General features: G+C 48.7%; 1 protein-coding gene across 1 annotated transcript in view; it reads left to right on the forward strand.

The window, feature by feature from the left end:
* The window catches only part of lrrc75bb (leucine rich repeat containing 75Bb), a 49,633-nt gene that overhangs the window by 4,079 nt on the left and 33,054 nt on the right, over positions 1 to 12,500 (forward strand). The window contains exon 2 of the mRNA XM_048258597.1: positions 9,286 to 9,414. Within this exon, the coding sequence (XP_048114554.1) occupies positions 9,286 to 9,414 (129 nt within the window). The remainder of the gene's footprint in view (positions 1 to 9,285; positions 9,415 to 12,500) is intronic.

A 12,500-nucleotide genomic window follows, 5' to 3' on the forward strand; every position in this document is an offset into this window, starting at 1 on the left:
AGCCAGATGTGAGCCAGAATCATGTGAGAATCAGACCACAGCCTCTTGCTGTCAAAGACTAAATTTGCGTAAGGAAGGATGATTTGACAAAAGAGGCAATGCAAGTTTATTTACTCAGCACATTTCATACACGGACATTTAAAATGCTTGAAATGAAAACAAAAAAGAATAGAATTAAGAATTAAGTAGATGAAAGGCAGTCACATCATCAAACAATTTTAAACATTGAAAAAAAAATCATTAATTGTAAAAGTGACAAGTCAAGTGGTGTTAGATAGTGTGCAAGTTTAACGTTTAATTATAGGCTCTTGAATCATCACCCTGAAACTGGCATATGAAGGAGTGATTGGACAAGGTCCTAATGAGCTTCTTTAATTAAATGGCGTGGCAGCCTGCTGCATTTACTGTACACCATTTTTCTTTACATGTGCAAATACAACATACAGATAGTTTACTCATTTCACGTACGGTGTGTGAGAACGGTGTATTATTATTGAGGCAGATGTGTGTCAATGAGCAGTGTGTGAGAGCAGTGTGTGAGGAACGGTGTGTGAAGGCGGTGTGTGTGAGCGGTGTGTGTGTGAGCGGTGTGTGAGGCGGTGTGTTAACGAGAGCGGTGTTGAGAGCGGTGTGTGTGAGGAAACGGTGTGTGATAGCGGTGTGTGAGCAGTGTGTGAGAGCAGTGTTTGAGAGCAGTGTTTGAGAGCAGTGTGTGTGTGAGAGCAGTGTGTGTGAGAGCAGTGTGTGTATGAGAGCAGTGTGTGTGTGAGAGCAGTGTGTGTGTGAGAGCAGTGTGTGTGTGAGAGCAGTGTGTGAGAGCAGTGTGTGTGTGAGAGCAGTGTGTGTGTGAGAGCAGTGTGTGTGTGAGCAGTGTGTGTGTGTGAGAGCAGTGTGTGTGTGAGAGCAGTGTGTGTGTGAGAGCAGTGTGTGAGAGCAGTGTGTGAGAGCAGTGTGTGTGAGCAGTGTGTGAGAGCAGTGTTTGAGAGCAGTGTTTGAGAGCAGTGTGTGTGTGAGAGCAGTGTGTGTGTGAAGCAGTGTGTGTGAGCAGTGTGTGAGGCGGTGTGTGTGTGAGAGCGGTGTGTGAGAGCGGTGTGTGTGAGGCAGTGTGTGTATGAGAGCAGTGTGTGAGGCGGTGTGTGTGTGAGAGCAGAGAGCAGTGTGTGTAGAGAGCAGTGTGTGTGTAGAGGCAGTGTGTGTGTGAGGCAGTGTGTGTGTGAGGCAGTGTGTGAGAGCAGTGTGTGAGAGCAGTGTGTGTGAGCAGTGTGAGAGCAGTGTGTATGTGAGAGCAGTGTGAGCAGTGTGAGAGCAGTGTGTGTGTGAGGAAGCAGTGTGTGTGAGGAGCAGTGTGTGTGAGGCGGTGTGTGTGTGTGAGAGCGGTGTGTGAGAGCGGTGTGTGTGTGTGAGGCGGTGTGTGTGTGAGAGCAGTGTGTGAGAACAGTGTGTGTGTGAGGAGCGGTGTGTGTGAGGCAGTGTGTGAGGCGGTGTGTGAGGCGGTGTGTGAGGCAGTGTGTGAGGCAGTGTGTGAGCAGTGTGTGAGCAGTGTGAGCAGTGTGTGTGAGAGCGGTGTGTGAGAGCAGTGTGTGTGAGGAGCAGTGTGTGAGGCAGTGTGTGTGAGGCAGTGTGTGTGTGAGCAGTGTGTGAGGAACGGTGTGTGTGTGAGCAGTGTGTGAGAGCAGTGTGTGTGAGAGCAGTGTGTGAGCAGTGTGAGCAGTGTGAGCAGTGTGAGCAGTGTGTGTGAGAGCAGTGTGTGAGGCAGTGTGTGAGGAGCAGTGTGTGTGAGGCAGTGTGTGTGAGGCAGTGTGTGTGAGAGCAGTGTGTGAGAGCAGTGTGTGTGTGAGAGCAGTGTGTGAGAGCAGTGTGTGAGAGCAGTGTGTGTGAGAGCAGTGTGTGAGAGCAGTGTATGTGTGTGAGAGCAGTGTATGTGAGAGCAGTGTGTGAGAGCAGTGTGTGAGAGCAGTGTGTGTGAGCAGTGTGTGAGAGCAGTGTGTGTGTGAGAGCAGTGTGTGAGAGCAGTGTGTGTGTGAGAGCAGTGTGTGAGAGCAGTGTGTGTGTGAGAGCAGTGTGTGAGCAGTGTGTGAGCAGTGTGTGTGTGTGAGCAGTGTATGTGAGGCAGTGTGTGAGAGCAGTGTGTGTGTGAGAGCAGTGTGTGAGAGCAGTGTGTGTGTGAGAGCAGTGTGTGTGTGAGAGCAGTGTGTGAGAGCAGTGTGTGTGTGAGAGCAGTGTGTGTGTGAGAGCAGTGTGTGTGTGAGAGCAGTGTGTGTGTGAGAGCAGTGTGTGGAGAGCAGTGTGTGTGTGAGGGGTGTGTGAGGCAGTGTGTGTGAGGAGCAGTGTGTGTGTGTGAGAGCGGTGTGTGTGTGAGAGCGGTGTGTGTGTGTGAGAGCAGTGTGTGAGAGCAGTGTATGTGTGTGAGAGCAGTGTGTGAGAGCAGTGTGTGAGAGCGGTGTGTGTGTGTGAGAGCAGTGTGTGTGTGAGAGCAGTGTGTGAGAGCAGTGTGTGTGTGAGAGCAGTGTGTGTGTGAGAGCAGTGTGTGAGAACAGTGTGTGTGTGAGAGCAGTGTGTGAGAGCGTGACTCCAGCAGCTTGTAGTGGGAGCACGGAGATGGGGCGGATGAGTAACTGGACTGGTCAGTTTCAGCATATGCATACACACCACACACGCACACACACACACACACACACACACACAGTGATGACTGGTCAGTTTCAGCATATGCCAGACAAACTCCACCAGGCTCCTCTGAGCACCAGAACAGGCGGACGCAGGTGAGACAAGCCAGGTGTGTTTGGCTAAGTGATGAGCCAGGTGTGTTTGGCTAAGTGATGAGAAAAAGGTCACTTTTGATTGGCATTTCCACAGAAGGCCGCAAATGGACTGGGCCGATCAATATGAGACCTGCAATCCTGAGACTTCCATGATCACAAAGACAGACAGACCAAGCCAGTGTGTTTGTGTGTGTGTCTGAGAGAGAGAGAGAGAGGTGTGTACACAGCAGTGGAACGGGATGAAAGTGTGTGTTGTGCTGGAGAAGAGAGAGATAGAGAGAGAGAGAGGAGAGGAGAGTCTCTGGACTGGAGTCTGCTCTGTGTGAATTATTAAAAGCGATTGGATAACATGTCCATCTGTGAGAGGTGAAGTAGTCTCTGTTCATTAGATCCTCTCTCAGGAACAGTATGTAAGAAAACCCCAGCTCTATTGTGAGTGTGTGTGTGTGTGTGTGTGTGTGTGTGTGTGTGTGTGTGTGTGTGTGTGTGTGTGTGTGTACGTGTTGGCGGTGGTGGAGAAGTGCCCCTGAACTGATGCTTGGGGCATTCTCTCCGAATCTCATGGTGTGTGTGTGTGTGTGTGTGTGCATTGTGTGCTCAGTGTGTGTGTGTGTGTGTGTGTGTGGGTGTGTGTGTTTGTGTGTTGTACATGTGTGTGTGTGTGTGTGTGTGTGTGTGTGTGTGTGTGTGTGTGTTTGTGTGTTGTACATGTGGGTGTGGGTGTGCATGGGCTGGTGTAGAGTGAAGATTCTCTGGGCTCCTCTGGTGAGGGATGCCAGTGGGTGCTGTCTCCTCTTCAGCTGAGTTGGCATCGCATGGCATCACATGGCAGCTGCAGAGCTCCTTACAGGCACAGGCCGTGTTCGTCTCTTGCCTATCTGAGGAAAGCGTTCCCTGGATGCTTATGTAAAGCTGCTGAGAAGTGGGTGTGTGGTGTGCTTAGTGCGTTTTTCTCTGAGCCGCAAAGTCTCTTCCAGGGAAAGGCAAGGGATTGTGTTCAGTCACCTGGAGTTCCTGCAGTTGGGGAAGACCTGAGAGACTTGAGAGAACCACTGACAACCCTCCTTCCTTTCTCTTCCCTTTCTTCCCCTCTATCTCTCTCCTCCTCTTGTTTTCTCCCCCTCTCTCATTTCCCTGGCCTCTCCCTTTCCCTCTCTCTCTCTCTCTCGGTCTTTCTCTCTCTTTCGTGCATCCAGTCTTTCCGAGTTTTAATGAAGTTCATTAATTCAAGGTTGTTTTCTGTAGTAAACAGAAAACAGCGGGGCAGACAGGAGTTAAGCATCTCTGAGGAACTCACCCAGGGCACTGAGGAGAGGAGTGGAGAGGAGTGGAGAGGAGAGGAGAGGAGAGGAGAGGAGGGGAGAGGAGAGAGAGGAGAGGAGAGGAGAGGAGTGGAGAGGAGAGGAGAGGAGAGAAGAGAGAGAAGAGAGAAAGGAGAAGAGAGGAGTGAAGAAGGAGAGGAGAGGAGAGGAGAGGAGAGGTGATGTGATGAGAGGAGAGAAGAGAAGAGGAGAAGAGAGGAGTGGAGAAGAGATGAGAGGAGAGGACAGGAGAGGAGAGGAGAGGGGAGGAGGGAGAGAGAAGATGTGATGAGAGGAGAGGAGATGAAACCACATTTACACACTCAAAGGGTTCATATCACTCCGCAACTACTCGAAATTCATTCAAAAGTGAAAAGCAGACGGTTGATCAGCTGTGTTCTAAAGAATGTTTGATTCAAGTTCAGCGTGTGTTGTTGCTTAACTATTTGTTTTCAGCAAAAGCCACGATGAATGGTAACAACAGGCTAGTAGCCCAGGCTATGTAGGCTAAACAGTCATATCGTGGGGAGTTTATTGTTTCATTTTGGCAAGTAGCCGTGTAATAAGCGGGATAATGTATAGAACGGCGGTCATTGTTGGTAAAATAAGTCCCTTCAGGACGGAACAAGACTTTGGGGCAGCCGTGGCCCACTGGTTAGCACTCTGGACTTGTAACCGAGGGATTGCGGTTGAGCCCGACCAGTGGGCCGCGGGCTGAAGTGCCCTTGAGCAAGGCACCTAACCCCTCCATGCTCCCCGGCGCCCGCCCGTGAAGCAGGCAGCTCACTGCGCTGATTAGTGTGTGCTTCACCTCACTGTGTTCACTGTGTGCTGTTTGTGTTTCACTAATTCACGGATTGGGATGAATGCAGAGACCAAATTTCCCTCACGGGATCAAAAAAATATATATACTTATACTTCTCTGCTGCACGTCGGGGTCCAGTTGGCCCTGTCGGGACTTATTTTCCCAATACTGACCAACGTTCTATACATTATTTACTTACATACATTCCATTGTGTTTGCATACATTCCTGGTTTTGCAAATGGGAAGCAAAGTGCTGCAGACCAAGCCACACATTATTCCAGCTAAATCAACATGTTACTCCAGGAGCGTGGACGTCAATTTGATTGGCAGTTACTCACCTCAAATAGTACCAACCTTTCGTCATAATCACAGACTGTAGCTTTAACATCTGACACTGCGCTGCATGGTACTGCTCCAGGTCTTAAGCAGGTCAGGTTTAACCTGGAGCTACCCCGACCTCAGACCTCTCTGGAGGCTGAACCGCTGGGGTTAAGTAAGGGATAACGGCCGCCGAGGTGTCCTGTTATACGGAATTATTGGACGAGGGAAAGTGGCAAAAAACTCCCGACGCGCAGCGGAGAGTCCATTAATTCCGTATAACTGGACACACCTCGAAGGCCATTATCCCGCTTATCACCCGGTTGCCACTGTAAAGCAAAGGAAACACGCGGTTCCGTTTAAAAAGAAGCTCAAGTTCAGCTTGTTGTACAACTTCCGATAGCATGGACAGTTAGCTTGTTTACAGTTGACTTTACAGCCTGCAACCGTAGTCCTACTATGGTTGTTATAGTTACCATTCATAAGCATTGATATGGAACGGTGTCCTGTTATTCAGAATTAATAGCCACCCCACCAGCCAATCAGAAAATTTCTTCTCCGGTGATAATGGGACAGGAGGTGTCCTTGAAGGTATGGAATTATCGAGGGAGGCCGCTTTTTTATCACCTGGTATAATGGGAAAATTTGCCACTATAGGCAATAATCATGCCTTTATAGCAAAGGAAACAATCGGTTCCGTTTACAAAAAAGCCAACTTGTTCAGTTTGTTGTACAAATTTCTTTGGCCCTAACAGTGATTAAAACGTTTTTTTTTTTTACCAGATCTACTTCATAGGTGTCCCGTTATTCAGAATAAAAATGCCACCCCACCAGCCAATCAGAAAAAAGTATTTCTTCTCTCTGGGTGATAGCAGGTTGTAACTGTGCATTTACGTCAGGCTGTTGTACGGAAGGAAATGTAAGTTAATTAATATCAAACTGTAGTACTCGGTTAACATCAGGCTCTAGTACTGGGTTAACAGCAGGCTCTAGTACTGGGTTAACAGCAGGCTCTAGTAATATCAAACTGTAGTACTGGGTTAACATCAGGCTCTAGAACAGGGCTTAGGGGCTGCATTGGTTAAGAAGAAGTGTACCTGCAGGTTTGTGGCACTTTTGCAGCAGATTTTACCAGCCAAGCACAGTGTGGGGGCTGATGAAGTCTTCTGTTCCACTGATGTGCAGAGAACCCCCCCCCACACACAGCCCCCGAGAAAAAAAATTCAGCGCTCACACCGAGGTGAGATGAAAGTGAAGTCTGATCTTTTGTGTCAAAGTGCTTTTTTTGTCATCCGTGTTCAAAGTAATACATTTGGAACATGGAAATCTCCTGTTCACCCCACAACATAATCATCAGATCTCTTTCTCTCTCTCTCTCTCTCTCTCTCTCCTTTCTCTGTCTTTCTCTTTTCCCTCCCATTCATCTAATTAAATGGGTGCTTTCTGAAGGATTATGACTTTGTCATTCACATCCATCAAACGGATAGGAGAGGACCAAATCCTGCACTCCTCCAAATAAGCGCGCGTCCTCGTGGTTATGCCCCTGGCTTCAGATATTGGTGGGGCTGTACAGAGACTGTGTACAGAGACTGTACAGAGACTGTGTGTCCAGGGTGTGTGTGTGTGGTGTGTGTGTGTGTGTGTGTGTGTGTGTGTGTGTGTCCAGGGTGTGTGTGTGTGTGTGTGTGTGCGTGGCACTCCGACAGGAGTCAACAAAACAGTATGAGTGAGATTAATGGCGGTAGCTGAAAACGTTATGTAATCCGCCACTGGGCTCCCGCGTGTGTGCGGTAACGGTTTGGCGGTAACGGCTGCCTGGCTTGCACACTACCACGCTGGCACGCTGGCTTGCTGCCTGGCCTGTGATGGATGCTCGGGTCGGGCCCGGAGGAGGAGACAGAAAGGCCAGCCGTGCCAAGGTGTCGGGGAATTCCGGAGCGCTGGCATCATAAATCAGGCCCACATGCCCCTTGGCCCCCGTCCGCCCGCCAACCCGCAGAAAGTGCTGATGGGAGTTTTCTCGTGGAGGCAGATATTAACTAGATCCAGGCTAGGTTGATCTAGATTCGGGCTAGTTCCAGGCTATGTCCAAGCTAGATCCAGGCTAGTTCTAGATTAGATCCAAGTTAGATTGTGTCCAAATCCAGGTTACATCCAGGCTAGATCTAAACCAGTCTCTGCTTCTCTCTAAAGGGCCGTTCACACTAACAACATGATAACGATAATGGCAAAAAAGTATCACTCTAGCTAATATGAGCGACAACGTCCAGACTATAAACTGTAATGATAAGTGCATGAAGAATGTTACTGGTTGGGTCACTTTCAGTTATAGGTTCTTGTTCAGTTCACTTGTTCAGTTCAGTGCTTGGTGTGAACGGCCCTTAATCCAGATCGGCCCATATGAGAGCCAGACGTCAGCCCGATGGTCCAGAGTGAGTGCTGTTCTCTGGGTCGGCCCCGTGCCAGCCTCAGAGCCTGTCTGCAATAACAGCAGCAGCAGCAGCAGCAGCTATGTACTGAAAGAGAAATGAAAAGGCAAAAAACAATGTGGAAGATCTGGGCTTTCCCCATCGCCTGCCACGGAGCCTTTCCTGCTCTCCCCCCCGCACGACCCGTCCGTTTCTGACAGCAAGCCCCGGCTTTCATGCTGCTTTCACTGACTGTCAGCGTGTCTGTTCCCAGACCAACCACACGTGTGTGTGCTGGCTGTCTGCGTTCTCTGTAGAATGTGTGTATGGGTACATTTGTGTGTGTGTGTGTGTGTTTTTGTGTGGCACTGTGTGTGTGCGCACATGCGCGTTTGTGTGTCTGTGTGTGTGTGTGTGTGTGTGTGTGTGTGTGTGTGTGTGTGCGTGCGCATGTGTGTATATATATATGTGAGTGTGTGTGTTTAAAGCCGTTTGAAGTGTCTGCCAGCGTTATGTCTGCACCGCGGGTGGATGCTGATCCAGGCTGCTGCTTCCCCACTCGCCCCCTGACAGCGCTTCACCTGCACGTGCGTGTGTGTGTGTGTGTGTGTGTGTGTGTGTGTGTGCGCTTCACCTGCAGCTATGGCGCTCCGCAGTGTCACTACAAAAAGCTCCAGCCAGCCCATCATACAGCAAACTACATCCTCTGGAGATCTCTCACTCTCCCCCTATTTCTCTCTCTCTTTCTCTCTCTTTCTCTCTCTCTCTTTCTTTCTCTCTCTTTCTTTCTCTCTCTTTCTCTCTCTCTCTCTCAAAATTCAAAATTCAATAGTTGCTTTATTGGCATGACAAATGAATACTTGTATTGCCATAGCAATTGGTACATGTTAAAGGTAAGGCATAACAGCAATAATTACAGAGACAAAACATATTTTATATTACATATATTATACATATATTTTAAACTGATACATTTGTATAAACATATTACTTCACTGAGATTTGTGAACAATAGTACTTAGTTTTACATCGTTCGTTGAATAGTATTACTCTCTCTCTCTCTCTCTCTCTCTCTCTCTATCTCCGTCTCTCTCTATGTCCTTCTCTCTCTCTCTCAATCATTCTTAATCTCTCTCTCTCACTCTCTTTCTCTATCTCCCTCTCTCTTTCTCTTGATTGTTCTTAATCTCTCTCCCTCTCTCTAAAAAAGAAAACAGAAAAAAAAAACCGAAGAAAAGATAGACCGGATTCCGGAGCAGCGGAGTTCAGAGATCTTAGCCGCTAAGCCCGGCTAATAAGCTGCCCGGCTAATAAGCTGCCCACATACGGATCCGATGGGGTGCTGGACTGCGCTGCAGTACTGACAAGCCGAGTGCGAGCGTGAGCGCTGTCTCTGGGAATGGGAACTAAGCCGTTTCTCTCTCTGTCTCAGTTTGGTAATCGCCCTCATTAACGCTGGTGGTACACATGCCCTCTTGCGTGCATGATGTCCAAGTGCCCATGTAGGCACACAGAGCCCGTGAGGTCCACATGGGAAGGCTGTGACTAGTGTGGGCTGATTAAAGTGTCAGTCTGCTGCAGGGGGACAATATTTCATGTGTGGAATCTCACTGTGGAACACTGCCCTTCTCATTCATTCTCTCTCTCTCTGTGTTTCTGTCTCCCTCTCCCTCTCTGTCTGTCTCTCTAGGATTTGGGACTGGAGGGTACGTCTCTCAATGACATTTTGTATAAGAACGCTGCCTTCCTTAACCTGGTGGATCCCATTTCCCATGAGCTCCTGCTGAGCTTGGCCCGGGACATGCAGTGTCCAAAAAGGGTAAGTGCGCTAATGCTACTAATAATATTTCATCTCTGGCTAACCCAACCAGATGTTCCAGCTCTCCCATCTGCCAAATACAGTAGAGCACACTGCCAGAACTGCAGCAGTCTTGCTTCTTGAATTTCCCCTGGGGATCAATAAAGTATCTATCTATCTATCTATCTATCTATCTTGTCTCCCACTTCCCTCTCTAACCTTGACGAACATAGGCCAAACATAGGCCAAACTGCCACAGTTTTTTCACCTCTAAGAAGTGAGTGTTAAAAAACGCACGGTGGAAATTGATTATGTACATGTTGTTGCTGTGATGCATTGTACTTAGCTAAATAGCTAGCTTCCTAATTTTGCTTAGACAGATAGCCAAGCAACTACCCATTGTTGAAAAAAATGTGACCTCAAAAGGGGAAGTATTTTTGACTTTGAGAGTTTTTACTTTGACTTTGAGCGCTTTTAGAAGCCTCACGATTATATGAGTGAGGTGGTAGCAGAAAAAATGCGGGGCTCCTAAAAACGTGAGAAGGTGCTCAAAGTTAACGACCGTGTCGCAACCGTCAAATCAGCAATTGAAATTTGAGCGTCCAGGGGTGGAAAAAGCATGTCAGTGTGAATGTCTCCTTCCAGTGGGGAGCACAGTATTAAGTGGGTGGTGCCATCTCTGACTCCTTCCAGTGAGGAGCACAGTATTGAGAGGGTGGTGCCATCTCTGACTCCTTCCAGTGGGGAGCACAGTATTGAATGGGTGGTGCCATCTCTGACTCCTTCTAGTGGGGAGCACAGTATTGAGAGGATGGTGCCATCTCTGACTCCTTCTAGTGGGGAGCACAGTATTGAGAGGATGGTGCCATCTCTGACAGAGTGAGGGCACACATGTATGGTCATGCTGGGCTGTTACGGTAACTGAAGCTGCAGTCCAGTAGGATTCCCTTAGCAGGGTGAAATACGAGGAGGGCCTGAGGCCTCTAAGGTACATGACTCAGCACTAGCGCCTCCTGAGGTAACTCTAGTTTGTTCAGCACTAGCGCCTCCTGAGGTAACTCTGGTTGGTTCAGCACTGGCTCTTCTTGAGATAACGTTAGTTGGTTCAGCGTTGGTTCATCCTGAGGTAACGTTAGTTGATTCAGCGCTGGCTGGACAGCCAAGCTGTTTGCTGTGACAGCACTTGTTTACATTTGGTTTCCATTTCTGATCAGATCATCTTGTGGTGATCTGATCCCAAATGGACAGCTGAGACACATCATTATTTACCCATCTATCCATGGGTGCACAGCTGTTAAAAACCATGTGGATTCAGATTTTGTTTCTGCCTACATCGCATCCATCAGAACTTTGATTGTCAGGGATACATCAGGATGCATTAGCGTTTACACTACAACTGCTACCACAAAGCGTCCCTGCCTGGCTCCCTGCCTGGCTGCTTGTTGCTCGGAATATCTTCGTGACATGTCCGCAAAGCCAGTGAGTAAATGGATTTTTGGGGCAAGTGGTAGACTCATCAGACAGCGATACGGATGACCTTTCCTTTCTCTTAAAACAGGAAACAGCCAAGCTTGCCTTTATCATCCTCGGCGCATTCATAACAACCAACTAATTAATCAGGTATGCTTACGGGAGCGGCCCCGGCCATCACACAACAACACCAGCTTCAAACGGATGGCATTTCCAGGGGTTATTGTTGCACATTAAGGCTTTGTGTGGAAGATGTATAGGGATTACCTTCAAGGATTTCACAGTATCAAGTCCCCATTTTGGCCCACATAGGGGAGAACTGGAAAGTATTAGGGGGGGCTTATGCTGCTGCTGCTGGGGGAAAGCCTGGTTCAGTGTTTCCCAGAGAACTGAATTCCATTTGTGGTGGTTGGTTTGCAGAATTAACTTGAATGCAACAGTTTTTAACCAGTTAGCACAGCTTGGCTATGATGCTAACCAGATTTAAGCACAATTTAGTACAACCTGGAAAATCATTGTGTGGTGGTCAATGTTGATATTGTGGTGGGCCGCCACAAATAAGTCAATGTATGGGAAACACTAAGTGGAGCCTGCAGACAGCTCTCAACGCCACACCGAATCAGCGCAGAGACAGCCCTGAGCCAGTAGCACACATCACAGTGTTTAGAAGCTGATCGTCGGAATAGATCAGAACCCAATTTGGGTCAGACCGCTTGTAGAGGTGAGTTCTGCTGTCCTGTCACAGCAGGACTCAAGTTGAGGAATGGAGCTCTTAATAGAGTGCAGTGCTTTTGTGCACACTTTGCAAATCTCCTCCATAGAGTCCCAGTAATCCTGGATGTGCAGGCTGGCAGGACTGGGTTGGCTGAGAGGGGGCTGTTGATGGGGGAGCCCTTCGGTGATGAATCTCCGCTGCCGAGACGTTTGGCACCCGTCCCAGAGTCGACAGGAGAGATGGGGTTCAGTGACAGGAGACGGAGACAGCTTAACAAGTGGAGCTTGCTAACATCTGAGCAAAGACAAGATCGCTTGCTGTTTGATATCTGGAAAATAAAAAGAGAAGATTGTTCATTTCATAGAGAGAGTAGGTGATTAACATTAGAACGAGGGGAGGTGTCTGAATTGGAGGAGATATGTAATGATTGAGCAAGTGGAGGTGGGCTGAGGTCTGGGCAAGAGGAAATCACTAACTGCAGAGGGAGGGGGGAGAGAGAGGGGGGGGGGAGATGAGGGAGAGGGAGAGAGGAGGGACAGAGAGAGGGGAGAGGGAGAGAGAGGGGGCACTGCATCCACCCTCAGTGCACAGCCAGCCGAGAGCGCCCACTCTGTGGATTAGCCAGCTGCTATGCTGCACTGTGGCAACAAAGGCTAGAGGATAGCACCAGCGTTTGAGGAAATGATGGCTTCATTTGTTAGCATAACACAGATAAACCCTCGCTAGACTTTTTTTTTAATCACATTTGTGTCGTTCGAGAGCCACCGGGGCATGAGAGCAAGCGCGCACACACACACACACACACACACACACACACACACACACACACACACACACACACACACACACCCACACACACACACACGGCTCCTGTGGGAGGGCTCCTAAGGCACAGAATGTAGATTTTGTTCTGCGCTCCATA

This window comes from Alosa alosa, chromosome 12 (assembly GCF_017589495.1).
Source record: "Alosa alosa isolate M-15738 ecotype Scorff River chromosome 12, AALO_Geno_1.1, whole genome shotgun sequence".
Taxonomy (NCBI): Eukaryota; Metazoa; Chordata; class Actinopteri; order Clupeiformes; family Clupeidae; genus Alosa; species Alosa alosa.